The sequence below is a fragment of the Salvelinus sp. IW2-2015 genome, linkage group LG23 (assembly GCF_002910315.2).
Source record: "Salvelinus sp. IW2-2015 linkage group LG23, ASM291031v2, whole genome shotgun sequence".
Classification (NCBI taxonomy): domain Eukaryota; kingdom Metazoa; phylum Chordata; class Actinopteri; order Salmoniformes; family Salmonidae; genus Salvelinus; species Salvelinus sp. IW2-2015.
The window spans coordinates 12,965,264-12,985,875 of record NC_036863.1 but is presented as its reverse complement, the minus strand read 5'-3'; the positions used below and the strand labels follow the sequence as shown (position 1 = coordinate 12,985,875).

The 20,612-nt window shown below is 41.1% G+C and overlaps 1 protein-coding gene across 9 annotated transcripts; it reads right to left on the bottom strand.

The window, feature by feature from the left end:
* Positions 1 to 360: 360 nt before the first annotated feature.
* On the bottom strand, positions 361 to 18,837 carry LOC111950329 (serine/arginine-rich splicing factor 7). Of its 9 annotated transcripts, none has more exons than XM_023967817.2 (9): positions 18,573 to 18,834; positions 18,380 to 18,495; positions 15,094 to 15,322; positions 14,744 to 14,926; positions 14,498 to 14,566; positions 14,246 to 14,287; positions 12,327 to 12,479; positions 1,204 to 1,308; positions 361 to 777 (listed from the first exon to the last, which is right to left on the bottom strand). In XM_023967817.2, the coding sequence occupies exons 3-9, from the start codon at positions 15,312 to 15,314 to the stop codon at positions 726 to 728; spliced, it is 825 nt and encodes a 274-aa protein (XP_023823585.1). In that variant the 5' UTR covers positions 15,315 to 15,322; positions 18,380 to 18,495; positions 18,573 to 18,834; the 3' UTR covers positions 361 to 725. The 9 variants fall into 9 exon arrangements, with proteins under 9 accessions (XP_023823585.1, XP_023823584.1, XP_023823587.1 ...); XM_023967816.2 differs by having other exon boundaries at positions 18,380 to 18,467; XM_023967819.2 differs by having other exon boundaries at positions 12,327 to 12,476; positions 18,380 to 18,467.
* Positions 18,838 to 20,612: the final 1,775 nt, after the last annotated feature.

Genomic DNA, 20,612 nt, shown 5'->3' with positions numbered 1-20,612 from the left:
AGGTTACAAAAATACTACACATTGAAATCAAGCCTAAACAACAATGCATAAGGTGAATGCACCAATTTGTAAGTCGCTCTGGATAAGAGCGTCTGCTAAATGACTTAAATGTAAATGTAAATCTCAATTAAACAATTAGCCTTCAATTTGAACATGCTCTTTTTGAACTGTCTGCATAGTTTGTCTGAAAACTGAACCCAACTACTAAATACGCTGACATCAGCTATTGTTTAAATGTGATTCATAATGACTGATCCCAATTAGACAATTTCATTGAAAAATTCAATCCAAGTTTTAAAATGCATCTGAGTCAATGGTGAGAAGTTAAAACCACTTGGACCATGAATTAGATCACTAACGTTAGTGTAAAGATTCATTTTATTAAAAAGATCCCGCCATTTACATTGAAAATGAAATAAAACCCCAAATCATTTAGCTTAAAATTTTTAAAAAAAAAGACAAACTGGAGTAAAATGCACAGAATGCAAAAAAAAAAAAAGACTAAAACAAGCCATTGAAATGTACATGATGGAAAAAGGAGTTTGGGAATCCTTTGTACATACAGATGAAATAATGCCAAAGCCAGAGGATGAAAAGGGATAAATAAAAAAAATGACAGGAGAAAGAAATCAAATACATAGACAAAGGTGTAAAATGGCTTCAAGCCCCGAGGCAAACGGGGACAGCGGAACAGGAGAGGGCAGGGAGCGGTCTCACCCCCATGGTCAGTCGGCATCAGGAGTGGGGCTTTTCCTCTGGCTCGGAGACCTGGATCGACTGACACAAGGGATGAAGACCGTTAGCATTTTCAGTGGAGCACGACCTTCGAAACAAAACAAGAACATTAGCATAGCTATTCCTTAAGCATAGTGCACCAGGCAGTGTGGAGAGCACTCAAACCACTAATCCTAATTGAAAATATAATTGTGTTTAGATACAGGGGGCAAAAATGGTAGAAACTGAAAGTTGAACGAGCATCTGGAAATCCCAATTACTACACAATAGCGAGTAATCTGGGATAAAACTGGAAAAAGACTACATCGGTGGTGCAGAAGATGGGAAAACCAGTTTAGACAGGTGACCCGTTTTGACCAGTTGAATTTAACTGTCTCCAGTACCACATGCATGAATAAAAATAGTCTTATGTCAGTGCCACATGACAGAAAACAAATATGTAGGGGTGTGAAGATTGAAGTTCAATACCTGTCCCTCTTGGTGGTGGCTGAGCGGGACTTGGACCGGGAGCGAGATCTGGAGACGCTGCGCGCCCTGGGGCGGGACACGGACCGGGAGCGAGATCGGGAGCGACTGCAGAGGAAACGGCATGATGGTCAGTAGGCAAGATGGGGACTAAATCCTCATTGCAATACTGGTTATTTTTTGTACTGGCAGCCAATTTCATTCCACTTCAAGCACTAGCTAAGTTTCCATCAATTTGTCAAAGATTTTAGCAAATATAATATTGGCATTTTACCAACAGAGGTATTTGTCATCAAACTGGCTTCTTGTGAATAAAAGGCTGTCTGTAATGACAGTGCACTGTCTACTTTCATTTACAGAAAAATCAAAATAAATCCATCCCATTTTTTTACTTTGTCAATGGTTTTTGCACAAAAAGTCTGCGATAAACAAATGCACACTTGTCTTGACATGCACTCTAGCAAACAGTTTACAGATACAGTGCAGAGGGTAGGCTACATGAGATTATGGATAAGAGCAAGATAATTTGTAGTGGTCAATTGGAGGCCAAACACAGGTGACCCATCTATTGGAAAGGAGCATCAAGCTTATCACGATGCACTTCCATCCACCTTGTGTTAATCACAATTTATTGAAAATGTAGCCTAATATAGTGTGCACGCTTTTTTAAGTCTAAGTGAGAACCACGCCACACTACCGCAATATTGTTATTCTATCAACAATGGCTAAGAGGGCACACCTTGAGCTTCGATAAAACATTTCAGGTTTCTTAGTTTTTTCCCCTTGTGTTTCTCAAATTTCCTTAGTGTTTCGTGCATTACTACTCACACAGGTAGAATTTTGGAATACGAATCGCTGGGTACTCACCGTCCACCTGACCTCCTAGAAATCCCTGAAACAGAACAATAGACCCGAGGAGCCGAGGTGCTTGGGAGTCCTACCAGAGAGTAGGCAGAAAAGACGCCCGACGGCGAGGCAGACGCGGCGGGGTCTTAATCTCACTAAGATGCTGGGCAACCAGTCTTCCATTACAGATTATTAATTGACGACAGCTCAGCGTTCAACACCATAATGCCCTCAAAGCTCATCACTAAGCTAAGGATCCTGGGACTAAACACCTCCCTCTGCAATTGGATCCTGGACTTCCTGACGGGCCGCCCCCAGGTGGTGAGGGTAGGTAGCAACACTAGAGCCCCTCAGGGGTACGTGCTCAGTCCCCTCCTGTACTCCCTGTTCACCCACGACTGCATGACCAAGCACGACTCCAACACCATAATTAAGTTTGCAGACGACACAGTGGTAGGCCTGATCACCGACAAGAGCATATAGGGAGGTCTGAGACTTGGCCGGGTGGTGCCAGAATAACAACCTATCCCTCAACGTAATCAAGACAAAGGAGATGATTGTGGAATACAGGAAAAAGAGGACCGAGCACACCCCCATTCTCATCGACAGGGCTACAGTGGAGCAGGTTGAAAGCTTCAAGTTCCTTGGTGTCCACATCACTAACAAACTAACATGGTCCAAACACACCAAGACAGTCATTAAGAGGACACAACAAAACCTATTCCCCCTCAGGAGATTGAAAAGATTTGGCATGGGTCTTCAGATCCTGAAGAGTGACTGATTGCATCACTGCCTGGTACGGCAACTGCTCGGCCTCCGACCGCAAGGCACCACAGAGGTTAGTGCTTACGGCCCAGCACATCAGTGGGGCTAAGCTGCCTGCCATCCAGGACCTCTATACCAGGCGGTGTCAGAGGACCCTAAAAATTGTCAAAGACCCCAGCCATACTGTTCTCTCTGCTACCACATGGCAAGCGGTACCGGAAACGCCAAGTCTAGGACCAAAAGGCTTCTCAACAACTTTTACCCCCAAGCCATAACACTCCTGAACAGGTAATCAAATGACTACCCGGACTATTTGCATTGTGTCCCGCCAACCCCTCTTTTACGCTGCTGCTACTCTATGTTCATCATCTATACCTACATATTACCTCAATTAGCCAGACTAACTGGTGCCCCCACACAGACTGTACCGGTACCACCTGTATAAAGCCTTTCACTTTTCTTTATATCTTGTTAACCTAATACCTATTTTTTACTTTAAAATTGCACTGTTGGTTAGGGCTTGTAAGTAAGCATGTGAGAAATAAACTTTGATTTGATTATAGTACTCACCAATGTTCAATCATTATTGACCAAACTTTACAAACTCAGAGCAAGGATCTCCTTCCAGTGGGACATCAGATCCTGCAACACTTTTTTCCCCTGAGGCTTTGCTTTCCTCCGACATCCAGACAGATGATATACAACCAGCAGGTTTTACAGTTTTGAGCAGATAGGAAGCGGGCTCTCTGGCAAGAGCGGTGGGCTCTGCTTTATGATCAACACATGGTGCGTTGGTGGAAACTTACAGGAACTTGAGTTTCTGCTCCGCCGACTTGGAATACTTGGTCATAAAATGTTGTCCTTTTTATCTTCGAGAGAGTTCACCAGGATTAATCGCCATAGGTGTGTACATCTCGCCCCAAGCCGACACCAAAAAGGCTCTCAAAGGTCTTCATTGGACCCTGAACAAACTGGAGACTGCATTCCAGGAGGCAGAGTACACTGTTGCAGGGGACTTAAATAAAAGTAATGAGAACCGTGCTCCCAAATTATTACCAACACATCAACTGTCTAACTCACGGAAATTCTACTCTTGACCATTGCTACACACATTTGACACAGGTACAAGGCCCTCTCCCGTCCTTTTGGAAAATCCGACCATGACCCCATCTTGCTTCTCCCCGCTTACAAACAAAGACTCTAGAGGGAAGTTCCGGTGATCAGGTCGGTACAGCGTTGGTCCAACCAATCAGAATTCACGCTCCAAGACTGTTTTGATCACGTGGACTGGAATGTGTTCCGGGTTGCCTCTGGAGATGTCAACGAATATGCACTCAGTCACCGGATCCATTAAAAATAAAAAAAATGCTTAGTTAATGTTTACCGATAGGATCTTTCAAAACGTACCTGAATCAAAAACCATTGATTAATAGCCCCCCCCCCCCCAAAAATGTAATAAAAGTGTATTGATACCCTTGTAGGGAAACAGAGATGCTGCTTATATACAGGGCAAGGTGACCGGGGACAATAATTGACTTACGCAGATTGATCATGGCGAAACAAGTAGAGACGAAGTGGAGGAGCAATTCAGCTGGTCGGATACAAGGCGTATGTGGCAGAGACTTCTAACAAACACAGATTACAAAAAGAAAGCCAGCCACATCATAGTCACCAACGCCACCCTACCACACAAGGTAAACATATTCTTCTCAATATTTGAGCACAATGACCATGAGCTGCCGAGGAGAGCCCACGTTGAAAACGTGAGCTACATACTCAGTCTCTCCTGAGGAGATAAGTCTTTCAAAACATGTTAACCTTAGCAAGTCTGCCAGCCCAGATTGCATCTCTAGCCATGCCCTCAGCATGTGTAGATCAGCTAGCTGTTATGTTCTGACATTTTCAATCTCCCCCTAGCTCAGGCCTCTATTCTAGAGGTCGACCGATTAATCAGGGCTGATTTCAAGTTTTCATAACAAAAACCGGTAATCGGTTGCAATGCCGATTACATTACACTCCACGAGGAGACTGCGTGGCAGGCTTACCACCTGTTACGCTAGTGCAGTAAGGAGCCACGGTAAGTTGCAAGCTAGCATTAAACTTCTTATAAAAAAACAACCAATCTAAACATAATCACTAGTTAAACTAGTAATATCATCAACCATGTGTAGTTATCTAGCTTGTCCTGCATTGCTTATAATCAATGCGGTGCATGTTAATTTATCAAATCACAGCCTACTTCGCCAAACGGGTAATGATTTAACTAGCGCATTCGCGAAGAAAGCACTGTCGTTGCACCAATGTGTACCTAACCACAAACCTCAATGCCTTAACTTCTCTAGGGTAGGGGGCAGCATTGGGAATTTAGGATGAAAAGCATGCCCAAATTAAACTGCCTGCTACTCAGCCATAAAAGCTAGAATATGCATATAATTAGTAGATTTGGATACACAACTCTGAAGTTTCTAAAACTGTTTGAATGATGTCTGAGTATAACAGAACTCATATGGCAGGCAAAAACCTGAGAAACAAATCCAACCAGGAAGTGGGAAATCTGAGGTTTGTAGGTTTGCCTATCCAATATACAGTGGGATATTGGTCATTTTACACTTCCTAAGGCTTCCACTAGAAGTCAACCGTCTTTAGACCCTTGTTTGATGCTTCTACTGTGAAGTGGGGGTGAAAGAGGGGATTGAGTCAGATTTCTGCCAGAGAGCCACGAGCTGACCATGCGCGTTCACCTGATAGATAGCTTGCGATCCATTGCATTTCTGATAACAAAGGAATTGTCCGGTTGGAACATTGTTGAAGATTTATGTTAAAAACATCTTAAAGATTGATTCTTGACATGTTTCTACGGACTGTAATGGAACTTTGACTATCTGCACCTAGTGATTGCGCGTCATGAATTTTGATTACTGGGCTAAACGCGCAAACAAAAAGGAGCTATTTGGACAAATTATGGACATTACCGAACAAAACAAACATTTGTGGAACTGGGATTCCTGGGAGTGCATTCTGATGAAAATCAAAGGTAAGTGAATATTTATAATGCTATTTCCGACTTCTGTTGACTACACAACATGGCGGATATCTGTTTGGGTTGTGTTGGTCTCCGAGCGCTGTACTCAGATTATAGCATGGTGTGCTTCTTCCGTAAAGTTTATTTAAAAAAAATAAATATATATATATATATATATATATTTTTTTTTTAAATCTGACACAGCGGTTGCATTAAGGAGAAGTATATCTAAAATTCCATGATTTACAGTTGTATCTTTTAGCAATGTTTATTATGAGTATTTCTGTAAATTGATGTGGCTCTGCAAAATCACCGGATGTTTTGGAACTACTGAACATAACGCGCCAATGTAAACTCAGATTTTTGGATATAAATATGTACTTTACCGAACAAAACATACATGTATTGTGTAACATGAAGTCCTATGAGTGTCATCTGATGAAGATCAAAGGTTAGTAAAATGTTAGTGATTAATTTTCTCTATTTCTGCTTTTTGTGACTCCTCGTTGGCTGGGAAAATGGCTGTTTTTCTGTGACTTGGCGGTGACCTAACATAATCGTTTGGTGTGCTTTCGTCGTAAAACCTTTTTGAAATCGAACACTGTGGCTGGATTTACAACAAGTGTATCTTTAAAATGGTGTAAAATACTTGTATGTTTGAGGAATTTTAATTATGGGATTTCTGTCGTTTTGAATTTGGCGCCCTGCAGTTTCACTGGCTGTTGAGAGGCGGGACGCTACCGTCCCACATACCCTAGTGAGGTTAAAATCAATACACAAGCATATTTTTTTTACCTGCATATTTAGTTAATATTGCTTGCTAACATGAATTTATTTTAACTAGGGAAATTGTGCCACTTCTTGTGCTGCGTTCTGTTCTGTGCAAGCAGAGTCAGGGTATATGCAGCAGTTTGGGCCGCCTGGCTCGTTGCAAACTGTGTAAAGACCATTTCTTCCTAACAAAGACCATAATGAACTTGCCAGAATTTTACATAATTATGACATAACATTGAAGGTTGTGCAATGTAACAGCAATATTTACACTTAGGGATACCACCAGTTCGATAAAATACAGAACGGTTCTGTATTTCACTGAAAGAATAAATGTTTTGTTTTCGAAATGTTTTCCTGATTTGACCATATCAATTACCTACGGCTCGTATTTCCATGTGTATATTATAATTATGCCTTTGATTTGATAGTCTGATTTGATAGAGCATTCTGAGAGGTGGTAGGTAGCAGCAGGCTCGTAAGCATTCGTTCTAACAGCACTTTCCTGCGTTTGCCAGCAGCTCTTCGCTGTGCTTCAAGCATTGCGCTGTTTATGACTTCAAGCCTATCAACCCCCGAGATTAAGCTGGCAATACTATAGTGCCTATAAGAACATCCAATAGTCAAAGGTATATGAAATACAAATGGTAGAGAGAAATAGTCCTATAATAACTACAACGTCTAACCTGGGAATATTGAAGACTCATGTTAAAAGGAACCACCAGCTTTCATATGTTCTCATGTTCTGAGCAAGGAACTTAATAAACGTTAGCTTTTTTACATGGCACATATTGCACTTCTACTTTCTTCTCCAACACTTTGTTTTTGCATTATTTAAACCAAATTGGACATGTTTCATTATTTATTTGAGACTAAATTGATTTTATTCATGTATTATATTAAGTATTGTTGTAATTGTCATTACAAAATATATTTTTTAAATAACAAAAAAATAATAAAAAGTAAAAAAATAAATTTATAAAATATATATATATTTTTAAGTAATAAAAAAATTAATTTAATAAATGTTTTATTTAAATCGGCCGATTAACTTCTTGCCGCACGGATCCCTTTAGCGGGATCATTTTTGCAAACAACCGCTGAATTGCAGAGCGCCAAATAAATAAAAAAATACAAATATTTATAATCATGAAATCACAAGTGAAATATACCAAAACACCAGCTTAGCTTGTTGTTAATCCACCTATCGTGTCAGATTTTGAAAATATGCTTTACAGCGAAAGCAATCCAAGCGTTTGTGAGTTCATCACTAGACAAAACAGTAAGAACAGCTAGCCTCAAATTAGCTTGGTCACGCAATTCAGAAAAGCAATAAAATTAATAGCTTACCTTTGATAATCTTCGGATGTTTGCACTCACGAGACTCCCAGTTACACAATAAATGTAATTTTTGTTCGATAAAGATACGTTTTATAATCAAAAACCGCCATTTGGTTTGCGCATTATGTTCAGAAAACCACAGGCTCGTTCCGGTCCTGAAAGGCAGACAAATTCCAAAAAGTATCCGTAATGTTCGTAGAAACATGTCAAACGGTTTTTTATAATCAATCCTCAGGTTGTTTTTAACATACATAATCGATAATATTTCAACCGGACGGTAACCTATTCAATACTACAGAGAAAGAAAATGTCGAGCTACGCCTCTCGCGCACAGGAACTAATCAAAGGACACCTGACGCGTTTTGAAAAATCTCGCTCATTTTTCAAAATAAAAGCTTGAAACTATGTCTAAAGCCTGGTCACAGCCTGAGGAAGCCATTGGAAAAGGAATCTGGTTGATACCCCTTTAAAAATGGAGGGGCAGGCAACGGAACAGGGATTTTTCCAAATAAAAGGCACTTCCGGGTTGGATTTCCTCAGGTTTTCGCCTGCAAAATCAGTTCTGTTATACTCAGACAATATTTTGACAGTTTTGGAAACTTTTGAGTGTTTTCTATCCTAATCTGTCAATTCTATGCATATTCTAGCATCTGGACCCGAGAAATAGTCAGTTTACCTTGGGAACGTTATTTTTCTAAACATAAAAATTCTGCCCCCTAGCTGAAAGAAGTTAATCGGTATCGGCTTTTTTTGGTCCTCCAATAAACCGGTATCGGCTTTTTTTGGTCCTCCAATAAACCGGTATCGGCTTTTTTTGGTCCTCCAATAAACCGGTATCGGCGTTGAAAAATCATCGGTCTACCTCTACTCTATACCCACCTGCTTCAAGATGTCCACTATCATACCTGTGCACAAGAAAAGGTAAGTGAGCCAACTGAATGACTACCGACCAGTAGCACGCACTTCCGCCATCAGTGCTTCGAGAGGCTAGTCAAAGACCATATCGCTTCCTCCCTCAACCCTTTCCAATTTGCCTACCGCCCTGACAGATCCAAGGACAACGCAATCGCCTTTGCCCTGCACACTGCCCTTACCCACTTGGACAAAAGGAATGCATGTTAGAATGATGTTCATCGACTACAGCTCGGTCTTCAATGCCATAGTGACCTATAGTGGGGCTTCAGGTAGCCTAGTGGTTAGAGCGTTGGACTAGTAACCGAAAGGTTGTGAGATCAAATCCCAGAGCTGGCAATGTAAAAATCTGTCATTCTGCCCCTGAACACTCTTCCTAAGCCGTCATTGAAAATAAGAATTTGTTCTTAAAACTTCTTGTCAATAGGGGGGCGCTATTTTCACGTTGGAAAAAATCGTGCCCAATTTAAACGGCCTCGTACTCTATTCTAGATCATACAATATGCATATTATTATTACTATTGGATAGAAAACACTCAAGTTTCTAAAACTGTTTGAATTATATCTGTGAGTAAAACAGAACTCATTTGGCAGCAAACTTCCAGACAAGTGAAAATTCTGAAAATGGGGCTCTGTTTCAGGGCCTGCCTATTCAATTGCCTTATATTTATCGATATGCATGCACTTCATACGCCTTCCACTAGATGTCAACAGGCAGTGGAAGGTGGAATGGGGTGTCTAGCTTGATCTGAGGTCGAACAAGAGCTTTTGGAGTGGCAGGTCAGGAATTTCCTTTGTCTACCAAGGCTCGAGGCGGAGCTCGACATTAGCTTCTGAAAAGCTTTCGGTTTACACGGCGAATATCTCCGGCTCTGATTTTATTTGATACATGTGATAATAACATCGTAAAGTAGGTTTTTTCAACCGAGTTTTATCAGTTTATTCAACGTTTATTGGGACTGAGTTTTCCATTCTTTGCGTCAAGAGAGGGTGGGAACGTTATCAACATTGGCTAGCATTGTGGCGCGAATTCGACAGAAGAAAAGGACATTCTAAAACCAAACAACGATTTATTCTGGACCAAGGACTCCTTGTACAAGATTGATGGAAGCTCAGCAAAAGTAAGAACAATTTATGATGTTATTTCGTATTTCTGTGTAAATTGTTGAGTCCTTTTCTCCGCCGTTTTGGTGAGTGCTGTCTCACAATAACGCAAGCTGTACGTTATGGTAAAGTTTTTATTTTTATTTTTTATTTTATCTAACACTGCGGTTGCATTAAGAACCAGTGTATCTTTCATTTGCCATACAACAAGTATTTTTATGTAAAGTTTATGATGAGTTCTTTGGTCAGATTAGGTGAGTGTCCAAAATAGCTCCGGACATTCTGGGGAAATGTTGCTACATATTCACAATGTATAACCACGGTTTGCAGCTCAAAATATGCACATTCGAACAAAACATAAGTGTATTGTATAACCTGATGTTATAAGACTATCATCTGATGAAGTTGTTCAAGGTTAGTGATTCATTTTATATCTTTTGCTGGTTTTTGCGATAGCTACCTTTTGCGGTGAATAAAGGCATTTGTGTGTTTGGCTATTGTGGTAAGCTAATATAATTCTATATTGTGTTTTAGCTGTAAAACACTTTTTTTTTTATCGGAAATATTGGCTGGATTCACAAGATGTTTATCTTTCATTTGCTGTACAACATGTATTTTTCATAAATGTTTTATGATGAGTATTTATGCATTTCACGTTGCTCTCTAATTATTCTGGCTGCTTCGGTGCTATTTGTGATGGTAGCTGCAATGTAAAACTATGATTTATACCTCAAATATGCACATTTTTCGAACAAAACAAATGTATTGTATAACATGTTATAAGACTGTCATCTGATGAAGTTGTTTCTTGGTTAGTGACTAATTATATCTCTATTTGGTCGGTTTTGTGATAGCTACCTATGCGGTAGAAACATGGTGAAAATATGCGGTTGAGTCTTTGGCTATTGTGGTTAGCTAATAGAAATACATAGTGTTTTCGCTGTAAAACATTTTAAAAATCGGAAATGATGGCTGGATTCACAAGACGTTTATCTTTCATTTTCTGTATTGGACTTGTGATTTCATGACAATTATATTATATGATATCTCTGTCCCGTTAGGCTAGGCAGCTTTTTTGATGAGGATGCTCCCGGATCCGGGATGGGTATCACTGAAAGGTTAACTGACTTGTCTAGTTAAAAAAAGGTAAAATAAAAAAAATAAGCTCATTACAAAGCTCAGAACCCTGGGTCTGAACTCCTCCCTTTGCAACTGAGTCCTGGACTTCTTGATGGGCCACCCCCAGCCTGTCCCTGAGGGCCCTCAGTTTTCTGGCGCACCAGAGAGCATACTGTTGGACTGCATCACAGCCTGGTACAGCAACTCCACCGCTGTGGACCGCAATGCTCTTCAGAGGGTGATACGTGCAGCCGAACGCACCATTGGGTGCCCTACAGGACACCTACAGCACCAGGTGTGGCAGGAAGATCATCAGGGACACCAGCCACGCCTTGTTCTCCCCGCTTCAATCACTCAGATGCAGGCAGTACAGGAGCATGATGCTAAAAACTGAACCACTGGTAAATAGTTTCTACCCTCAGGCTGCTGAATAACCACGACTAGTCAGCTCCCCCGCCAAGGACATTTCTCCCCTGCTCCCCCTATGGTCATTCCACCCCACCAACAGCGTTTACTCTGCCTACACACCAATGGACACTTATTCATTCATCACTGCCTCAGTTATTATTATGTATAGTGTTATTTATATAGTTCATTTTATAACAATTTTCATTATTTCACTAGTCCTGCATGTTGGAGCTCAAAGCCTAATATTTTCACTGTACCCTGCAATCACACCTGCAACTCTGTACGTGACCATAAGAATCTGAAACAATTGCACAATAAATTGTTTATGCCTCAATTCACCGCATAATCTAATCAACAAAAAAATACCCACCCTCGTCTAGCGGATTTTGTTTTGCCGATATTTAACAATTTTAGTTTCCATCAGGGTTTTCTTGTTTACCCAACAGGTACTTTACTCACAAAAATAGTTGAATGGAAACTTGGTTATTGGCATACATTCAACATATAGCAATTATCAGGTCTTCTAGTCAGATTGTAGATTAGCTCTACTTTAAACCGTGCCAAAGTCCTGTATTCTTCTCCCAAGGAATAGATTTCACCAGTAAGCTGCCTCTGCCATGACAGTACAGCCTTGGGTGCAATATAGGTTGTTTTTCAACATTGATGAAAACCCCTTAGAGGGGGCAGTGGCGACACTACACAAAATGAAAGTAGCACTTAAATTGATTGTATCAGTCATTACTTTCAGTTGCATAATCTGTCTCAATAAGAGCTGGAAGATGGGCCTACCATGTAGAAAGACCACTTCATTACTGACTATCGTGTATGTGAGCCTTACCTTGCTGCTCTGCGCACTGGACTTCTGGACGACCTGCGCACTGGACTTCTGGACGACCTGCGCACTGGACTTCTGGACGACCTGCGCACTGGACTTCTGGACGACCTGCGCACTGGACTTCTGGACTTGGAACGTGCTGGGGACCCAGATCTACTGTGCAAAGACAATACCCTCAGCGTCATCATGTCATTTATTCAAAGCTGCTCTATCCACTATAAGCAAACTAAGGGTTGGGTGCCTATAGTGCCTTTAAAAAGTCTTCAAACTCCTTGACTTTATCTACTTTGTGTTACAGCCTGAATTTAATATGGATTAAATTGTGATTGTATCTCTGACCTACACACAATACCCCATGTCAAAGTGGAATCATGTTTTTATTATTATTAAAAAATAAAAGTTTTGAGTCAATAGGTATTCAACCCTGTTAATGGCAAGCCTAAATAGGTTCTGGGGGGGGGGGAATGTGGTTAACTATTCACATAATATATTGCATGGACTTACTATGTGAAATTATAGTTTACCATGGTTTTTTGAATGACTACCTCAGCTGTTAAAAAAATATACACCCAATAATAGCATAGAATTTCAAACAGATTCAACCACAAAGACCAAGGAGTTTTTCCAATGCCTCGCAAAGGGCACCTATTGGTAGATGGGTAAAAACAAAACAAAAAAAGCAGACATTGAATAACCCGTTGAGCGTGGAGAAGTCCTTAATTACACTTTGGATGGTGTATCAATACACCCAGTCACTACAAAGATACACGCGACCTTCCTAACCCAATTGCCGGAAAGGAAGGAAACCGCTCAGGGATTTCACCATGAGGCCAAACAGTTGAGTTTTATGGCTGTGATAGGCAAAAACTGAGGCTGGACCAACAACATCCACAATACTATCCTAATGGACAGTGAAAAGGAAGCCCACACAAAATAAAAAATATTCCAAAACATGCATCATGTTAGCAATAAGGCACTAAAGTAAAACTCGCAAAAGATGTGGCAGAGAAATTAACTTCATGTCCTGAATACAAAGCGTTATCTTCGGGACGAATCCAACTCAACACATCACGGAGTACTACTTCATATTCTCAAGCATAGTGGTGGCTGCATCATGTTATGGGTATGCTTGGCATCGGCAAGGACTATTGAGGGTTTTTTTAAGGATAAAAAAGATGTGGAAGAGCTAAGCACAGGCAAAATCCTAGCAGAAAACCTGTTTGTCTGCTTTCCAACAGACACTGGGAGACTAATTCACCTTTCAGCAGGACAATAACCTAAAACAGTTGCTTATCAAGATGAAATTGAATGTTCCTTAGTTTTTACTTAAATCGGCTTGTAAATCTATGGCAGGACTTAAATGGCTGTCCAGCAATGATCAACAACCAACCTGACAGTTTATTTGTCCATTGATTATTAAAATAAATAATTGGACAATCCATGTGTGCAAAGCTCAGATTTACACAGAAAGACTCAGCTGTAATCACTGCCAAAGGTGATTCTAAAATGTAGTGACTCAAGGGGTTGAATACTTATGCATTAGCATTTTTTAACAATGTGATTAAACTTTGTTGCTTCTTGTTGAAACAAGCAAATGAGTCTTCGGTTGCCTAGGCAACACCCCCTCAATGCAGCAGCAAACAGAAATATAATTAATAGAACAGGCTTGGAACCGCTAACCTTGGTAATCAAATTCTGCTAGTGTACCCACAAGTTTCTTCCACTTTGACAGAGTATTGTGTAGATCGTTGACAAAAAAAGGACAATGAAATCAATTTTAATCCCACAACGTAGAAAAATCAAGGGGTGTGAACACTTCCTGAAGGCACTGTAGTTGGGATGATAGCTACAAACCAAGCCAGAAAAAAATACAGTAAAGAGAAAAATATGTTCACCAATTTCTGCAGTAGATTAAGTCTTACCTGCTTTTGCGCTTTGAGTATGATGGGGATTTATAACACCTGCTGGAGGGAGATAAGGGAACTCATAAAGCTATTAATAGCAATTAAGAGAACACTGATCTGAATCAGTCAGGTAGGTGTCTTCAAATTTCAGACAGGTTCGAGTTCGGCTAGAACAATAAATGATCAAATAAAGAGACCAAGTCTTTCAAAAGATAGTTTGCCCTTTAGAGTCAACTTGCAGGGGTCCTTTTGTGACACAGACCCACTCACCGGTCGCGGCCGTTGCTTCGGCTGCGTGAGCGGTAACGCCTTCCTCTGGACCTTGACCGTGAGCGGGACCTGGGAGAGGATCATTGATCAAATATGTGCAGTAGAAAGGTGTAGCATTTAAAGACAAGTATGTATCATGCCTCCACAAAAAGTACATTCTCTTGGAGCCACCATGTCGTTGAATGTCATTCAACAAGTGACATTCCAATAACAGACATTCTGGAGAAGACCACCTCTACACTGTACCTGCTGCGGCGGCCACCCCCCCTCTTGCTAAAGCGATAGCAGTCATATGCATAATGGCCATTCTCGCCACATTGGTAGCAGCGGTCGTTGGGGTCGAAGTGCCGGCGGCTGGGGCGGTCGTGGCGCGACTTGCGAGACATACCCGTTGACAACTCCACTCTTATGCGGGCACCACAGAGCACTCTGAAACATGACAATGGTTTAAGAATAGATAGCATTTTGGGGCATACAATTGAGGAAAACTCAGAAAAAATATTTTATGTTGAAGTCCAAGTGTCATAGATTGAGCCCTTTGAATCCAATCATTATTGTGCTGCTGCTGTATGCAATTCAACCACACGTGTACTCACTTGCCGTCCATGCCCTTCGTCGCATCCTCAGCATCTCTGGGATCTTCGTACTCGACAAAGGCAAAACCAGGTGGGTTTCTGGCCACCCAGACACTGCGCAAAGGTCCATAGTAGCTGAACGCCCGCTCCAACTCCCCCTTGGCAGCACCGTTGCCTAGGTCACCTACATACACCTTGCAGTCAGTGTTACGCGAGGAGCTTCGTGATGACGAGTAGGACATTTTAAAATCTGAAACCAGATAAAGGAGTGGCAAACAGACATTGAAGCACCATGCAGATCTCCAGAACTAGGTGGGTAGGAAATAATCACCAACTCATCATTTTATGAAAAGATTAAATTTATCCAGAAGCTCATGTTATGGGAACACCCTGTCAACAATGAAATCGTTTCAGCACAAGCTACAAAGAGGCGAAATCAAGGTGAGCTAGCTCGCTACAACATTAGCTAACATTAAAGGGCAACCGCACTTGGCCTCTTATTAAATAAAAAACGAATTAATGTGTGGCTGCAGACAGCCTGATGTCTTGATTTAGATAATTAAGAAATGCTGTGTGTTAGTTTGATGAGTGTGTGTTCGCAGTTGGCATGAGTTGCTGGTGTGCAACTGTGGCCAAGTTGGTTTTACTTTGAATCGCCGGGGCTAGTCAGGGACCGTCAATAAATTACACAGTAAATTATAATATTTTCATGTTCCACACCTTTTAGTTCTCAAACGCTTTCAATATTTGTATAAGATTTTCTGCTATTTGGAATGTTATTGTCCCATGTACACTAATTTACTAACTAGCCCCATAAGGATATGCAAAGTCAACCCAAATTTACCACAGGAATTACAAATCGGGTCAACTGCCCCCGAGTGGCTTAGCGGTCTAAGGCACTGCACCTCAGTGCTAGAGGCATCACTTCAGACACCCTGGTTTGAATCCAGACTATCACAACTGCCGTGATTGGGAGTCCCATAGGGCGGCGCACAATTGGCCCAGCGTCGTCCGGGTTTGGCCGTCATTGTAAATAACTTGTTCTCAACTGACTTGCCTAGTTAAATAAAGGTCACACACACCAAATTGATCACTATTTGTGTGCTGCCAGCAGGTTTGAATCAAACCCAACCAGGTTTGCTATATCAGCAGCTTTCCCGACAAATTAGGCTTTGAAAAGTATGTCGCAGGTGAAAATGTATTGGTCGCAGCTTTTTGAGCTATGTCAAAATTGCAGTGCGGCCATCATGGCATCGAATTATTATTTATTTTATCTGTGCCCTGCTGCTACTGACTATCAGGCAGTGAGGCAGGCGGTTGCTGAGAATGAGTGGTGCGGAGGGCTGTGTGTTGAGCACAGTCATTGGTGTTGAGAAAGCGCCGCAGCAGAGTCAAGTGCGCGAGAAGAGCAGCACCAGTTGCTTCCTGACCACCCACAGTCCTACCAATCATTACTAGAGCCTACACAGCAGGGGAGATAAAATGAGAAATAATCATCCAACAATTCCAGAGAGAGGATTCAATATTGTGCTTTCTCTCTGGGTATGCTATATAGTCGGAGATGGTCCAAACAGACTCAAGGACAGCCCTGGGACGATAGATCCAAAATTCATACAACTAGGCCTACTGTACATAAAAATATATTTTAAAAAAGCAATGAGGCTGGCGCAACAGATCAGAACGTTTAGCTTAAAATGTTGATATCAACTATTATTTATTCACATTACAAGCACAGCAATGCGCACACAGGAGTAGGCGATGGACAAAGGTTCCTAAATGCAAATGACACCACAGATTAAAATATCCATTTGAAATGTTGAAAGAGGGGAGATCTATAGATGCAACAAGGGTTGCTAATATGACTAGGATTGTGAATGCCGACTGCCTTTGCTCAGATTGCCAAGTGGGTGATGTGCGCCGGTGCACCGGCCTTTCTCTCAACTTGTGACCATTTGATCTGAAGAACCTGTGCCTCAATTACATCAACAGAACCAAGACTTTAGATGTTAATGTTAATTAAAAGTCAGGTTTGGTTACATTTCTGGCATATCCCTCATGTAAGCGTCACTGTGGACATGAGGCTGTACGTAGCCAATAACGCTTAAAACCTAGGCTATACTTTTACATGTAGACTAATTGTGTACATTTATGCAAAATAGATTTAAGTATTATTCCAATGTTGGAATTTTTAGGGGCAATCTTTTAAATGTCAATTGCTGGCTCTGTTGACATACCCATTTATCAATTTCAGTAGTAGGCTACCAGTAAAAATAATAATAATAATTTGGTACTGGTCATCTTCAGTTTGGGACGATTTAAATTGCACTTTGGGATGATGGTGGAAAAAAAGTTTGCCTCAAGCCCTGTATGTAGCACTAGCGAGCCAACATTGGCTAGAAAGTTGAAGCCAGGAGAGAGAGGAACAGATTAACTTCATTACTGGCTAGAAAATTATCGTAGTAGTGACTGAATAATAGTATAATAAAACTTTATGTACTGGACTCACGATGGAAAGGAAAGAGGGACGAGAGCCATCTAGTTCCAGAGGGATTATGACTGGGAAAAAATAAAAATCAAGATGCCTACAGCCACACATGAATGTAAAATGTTTTATTTAATAAAAGCAAACTGTTGGGGCTTTTCGATTTTTATACTCCAGTTTAAAATCGATTTTAAAGCAATGTGCCTTGTTACACAATGTTTTCTTAACCATTCCCTATAATCACTAATATAGTTCAGATTAAATAATTTATGTGACGAACCAATATCAGAAAGGGTGAAATGCTGAGAACAAGGTAAATCAATTTTACCAGTTGTATTAGAATTGTCATTATGGATACACATTATGGATAAATGTGGGAACTCCTCTAGCAGCGAAAAATGTTGGCCTAGTTCTCAGGCCTTGTGGGCGGACTTTGAGTAACTAGCTGGTCAGCCAGACATGTACTTTTGATAACTACATAACGTTAACAACTGTAGCTAATGCATTGCAAGTAGCAGTAATTAGTTGTTACCGGCAAATGCGTAATTAAGCCGAGACCAATGCACACAATTAGCTCGCTTGCTAGCAACTGTGTGTGCCGTACAAAAAAGTGCGCGTACTGCGCTTGTCAGAAAGGATAGGCCGCACATTGGTTTCATACGGCTTTGTTCACCAAATAAGGCTATACAAGTAGGATAAATATCACGATATAAACACAGACTGCTTTAAATTTACACTAAGCATGTTTGATTTCCTAAATTTGATTTAAAACAAATTGTCGAAAACGCAGCTTGGACCACCATATTCAATGGCTGCCATACTCACTTGATGCAGATAGCTATGCTAACACTAGCCGCCTCAACTCAGCGAGTGAATGAACACCGTTTCCCGGTTGGCCTCAATCAGACGTCAGCTGAAAACACGAGTAAGAAAATGTAAATCTTTTTACGAGTTTATACATGTAATTAATGTCGTCTTCATTTCCTTAGCATAGTTACAAATCAAGCCGGGCACTCACCTTTTCCAGGTCCACCTTTCCCGTATTGACCTAGCTGTTAGCTCTTCACACAGAGCAGCAGCACGTTTTACAGATAACCCAGGGAAGGAAATACCGCCAGCCTTCCCTGGCCAACCGGAGAGCGCTTCTTCTTTCGGTTTCAAGGAGGAGGGATTTCCTCAATAGTAACATCCCATTGGTTCCTACAAACACTATGCACGGTTTCCACTAAAACCGTGCGTATACAAACTCAAAATTGGTGTAAAAATGTATGGGGAAAAATTGGAACTAGTGACGACTACTAGTCATGGTAAATACCAGCGACACGTCACACGCCAATTATACATTAACTTTGAATGGACTATTCCACAAGTTTTAAAAAATGGACTATTAAAATAAACAGGTGGATGGATGAATGAAACATTTTTCACAATTGGGTCTGGCTCCAGCCTAGCCCTTGAACATGACTCGAGCTTGAGGTAGTCACCTCATACAAATACTTGGGAGTATGGCTAGACGGTCGCAGCACATATCAAAACTACAGGCTAAAGTTAAATCTAGACTTGGTTTACTCTATCGTAATCACTCCTCTTTCACCCAGCTGCCAAACTAACACTGATTCAGATGACCATCCTAGATTACGGAGACATAATTTATGGATCGGCAGGTATGCTCTCGAGCGCCTAGATGTTCTCTACCATTCGGCCATCAGATTTGCCACCAATGCACTCTATACTCCTCCGTAAACTGGTCATCAATGTATACCCGTCGCGAGACCCACTGGTTGATGCTTATTTATAAAACCCTCTTGGGCACGCCTCCTTCCTATCTGAGATATCTACTGCAGCCCTCATCCTCCACATACAACACCCGTTCTGCCAGTCACATTCTGTTAAAGGTCCCCAAAGCACACACATATACCTGGGTCGCGCGTCTTTTCAGTTCGCTGTAGCTAGCGACTGGAAAAATCTGCAACAAACACTCAAATTGAACAGTTTATCTCAATCTCTTAATTCAAAGACTCAATCATGGACACTCTTACTGACCGTTGTGGCTGCTTTGCGTGATGTATTGTTGTCTCTACCTTTTTGCCCTTTGCGCTGTTTGTGCCCAATAATGTTTGTACCATGTTTTGTGCTGCTACCATGTTGTTGTCATGCTCTGTTTCTACCATGCTATGTTGTTGTCTTAGGTCTCTCTTTATGTAGTGTTGTGTTGTCTCTCTTGTCGTGATGTGTGTTTTGTCCTATATTTATATTTTATGATTTATTTTTAATCCCAGCCCCCGCATGAGGCCTTTTGCCGTTTGGTAGGCCGCCATTGTAAATACGAATGTTCTTAACTGACTTGCCTAGTTAAATAAAGGTTAAATTAAAAAATAAATTAAAAAGACTCTCAGTTATATTACATTCAGTGGCGACCTGTCATTCAGGGCAGGTGGGGCAGAGACCCACCAGTTTTGAGCCCAACATTTCTAGCACTTGCATGTTATTTGGCATTAATATGTGTCACATATCTGTTTGCAAAAAATATATATTTGAGTTAATAAAGCCGCATACAAACATGGTCTCTTTTTTGTTTTCTTGAGTAAGGCAGCTCCAAAATGCAGGTGTTTCAACCTAGCTCAGTGCTTTCTGTGGTGGTGGGGCAAGCCAGCAGAAAATATGGAGCGTTGCGCCGTGATTGGCTCAGTGTTCTGTCACTCATGGGGACACTACGTCACCTCCAAGTTTAAGGGTAGACTTAGAAAATTCTATCCCCTTGGGTGCTGCAATAGAAGTGCCTGTCCAAGAAGGCTCAAGGTCATTGGCCACAGATAAAATGATGTCAAATCACATTATATGAACAGTAGCTTGGATTGGACTGATCATGTCAACATCATACTTTTAAAATCTTAGCTAGCAGTCATCATCATGAATCAAGTCAACAATCTACTGGCAAATCCTTTTTAATCCTTGTCATATGAAGATAAATAATGAAGAGAAATTATAGATAAAACGTATCGGTGCTCATCGGCCATTGGACATTAACGATACACAAGTTGGAAATCGCAAATTCAAC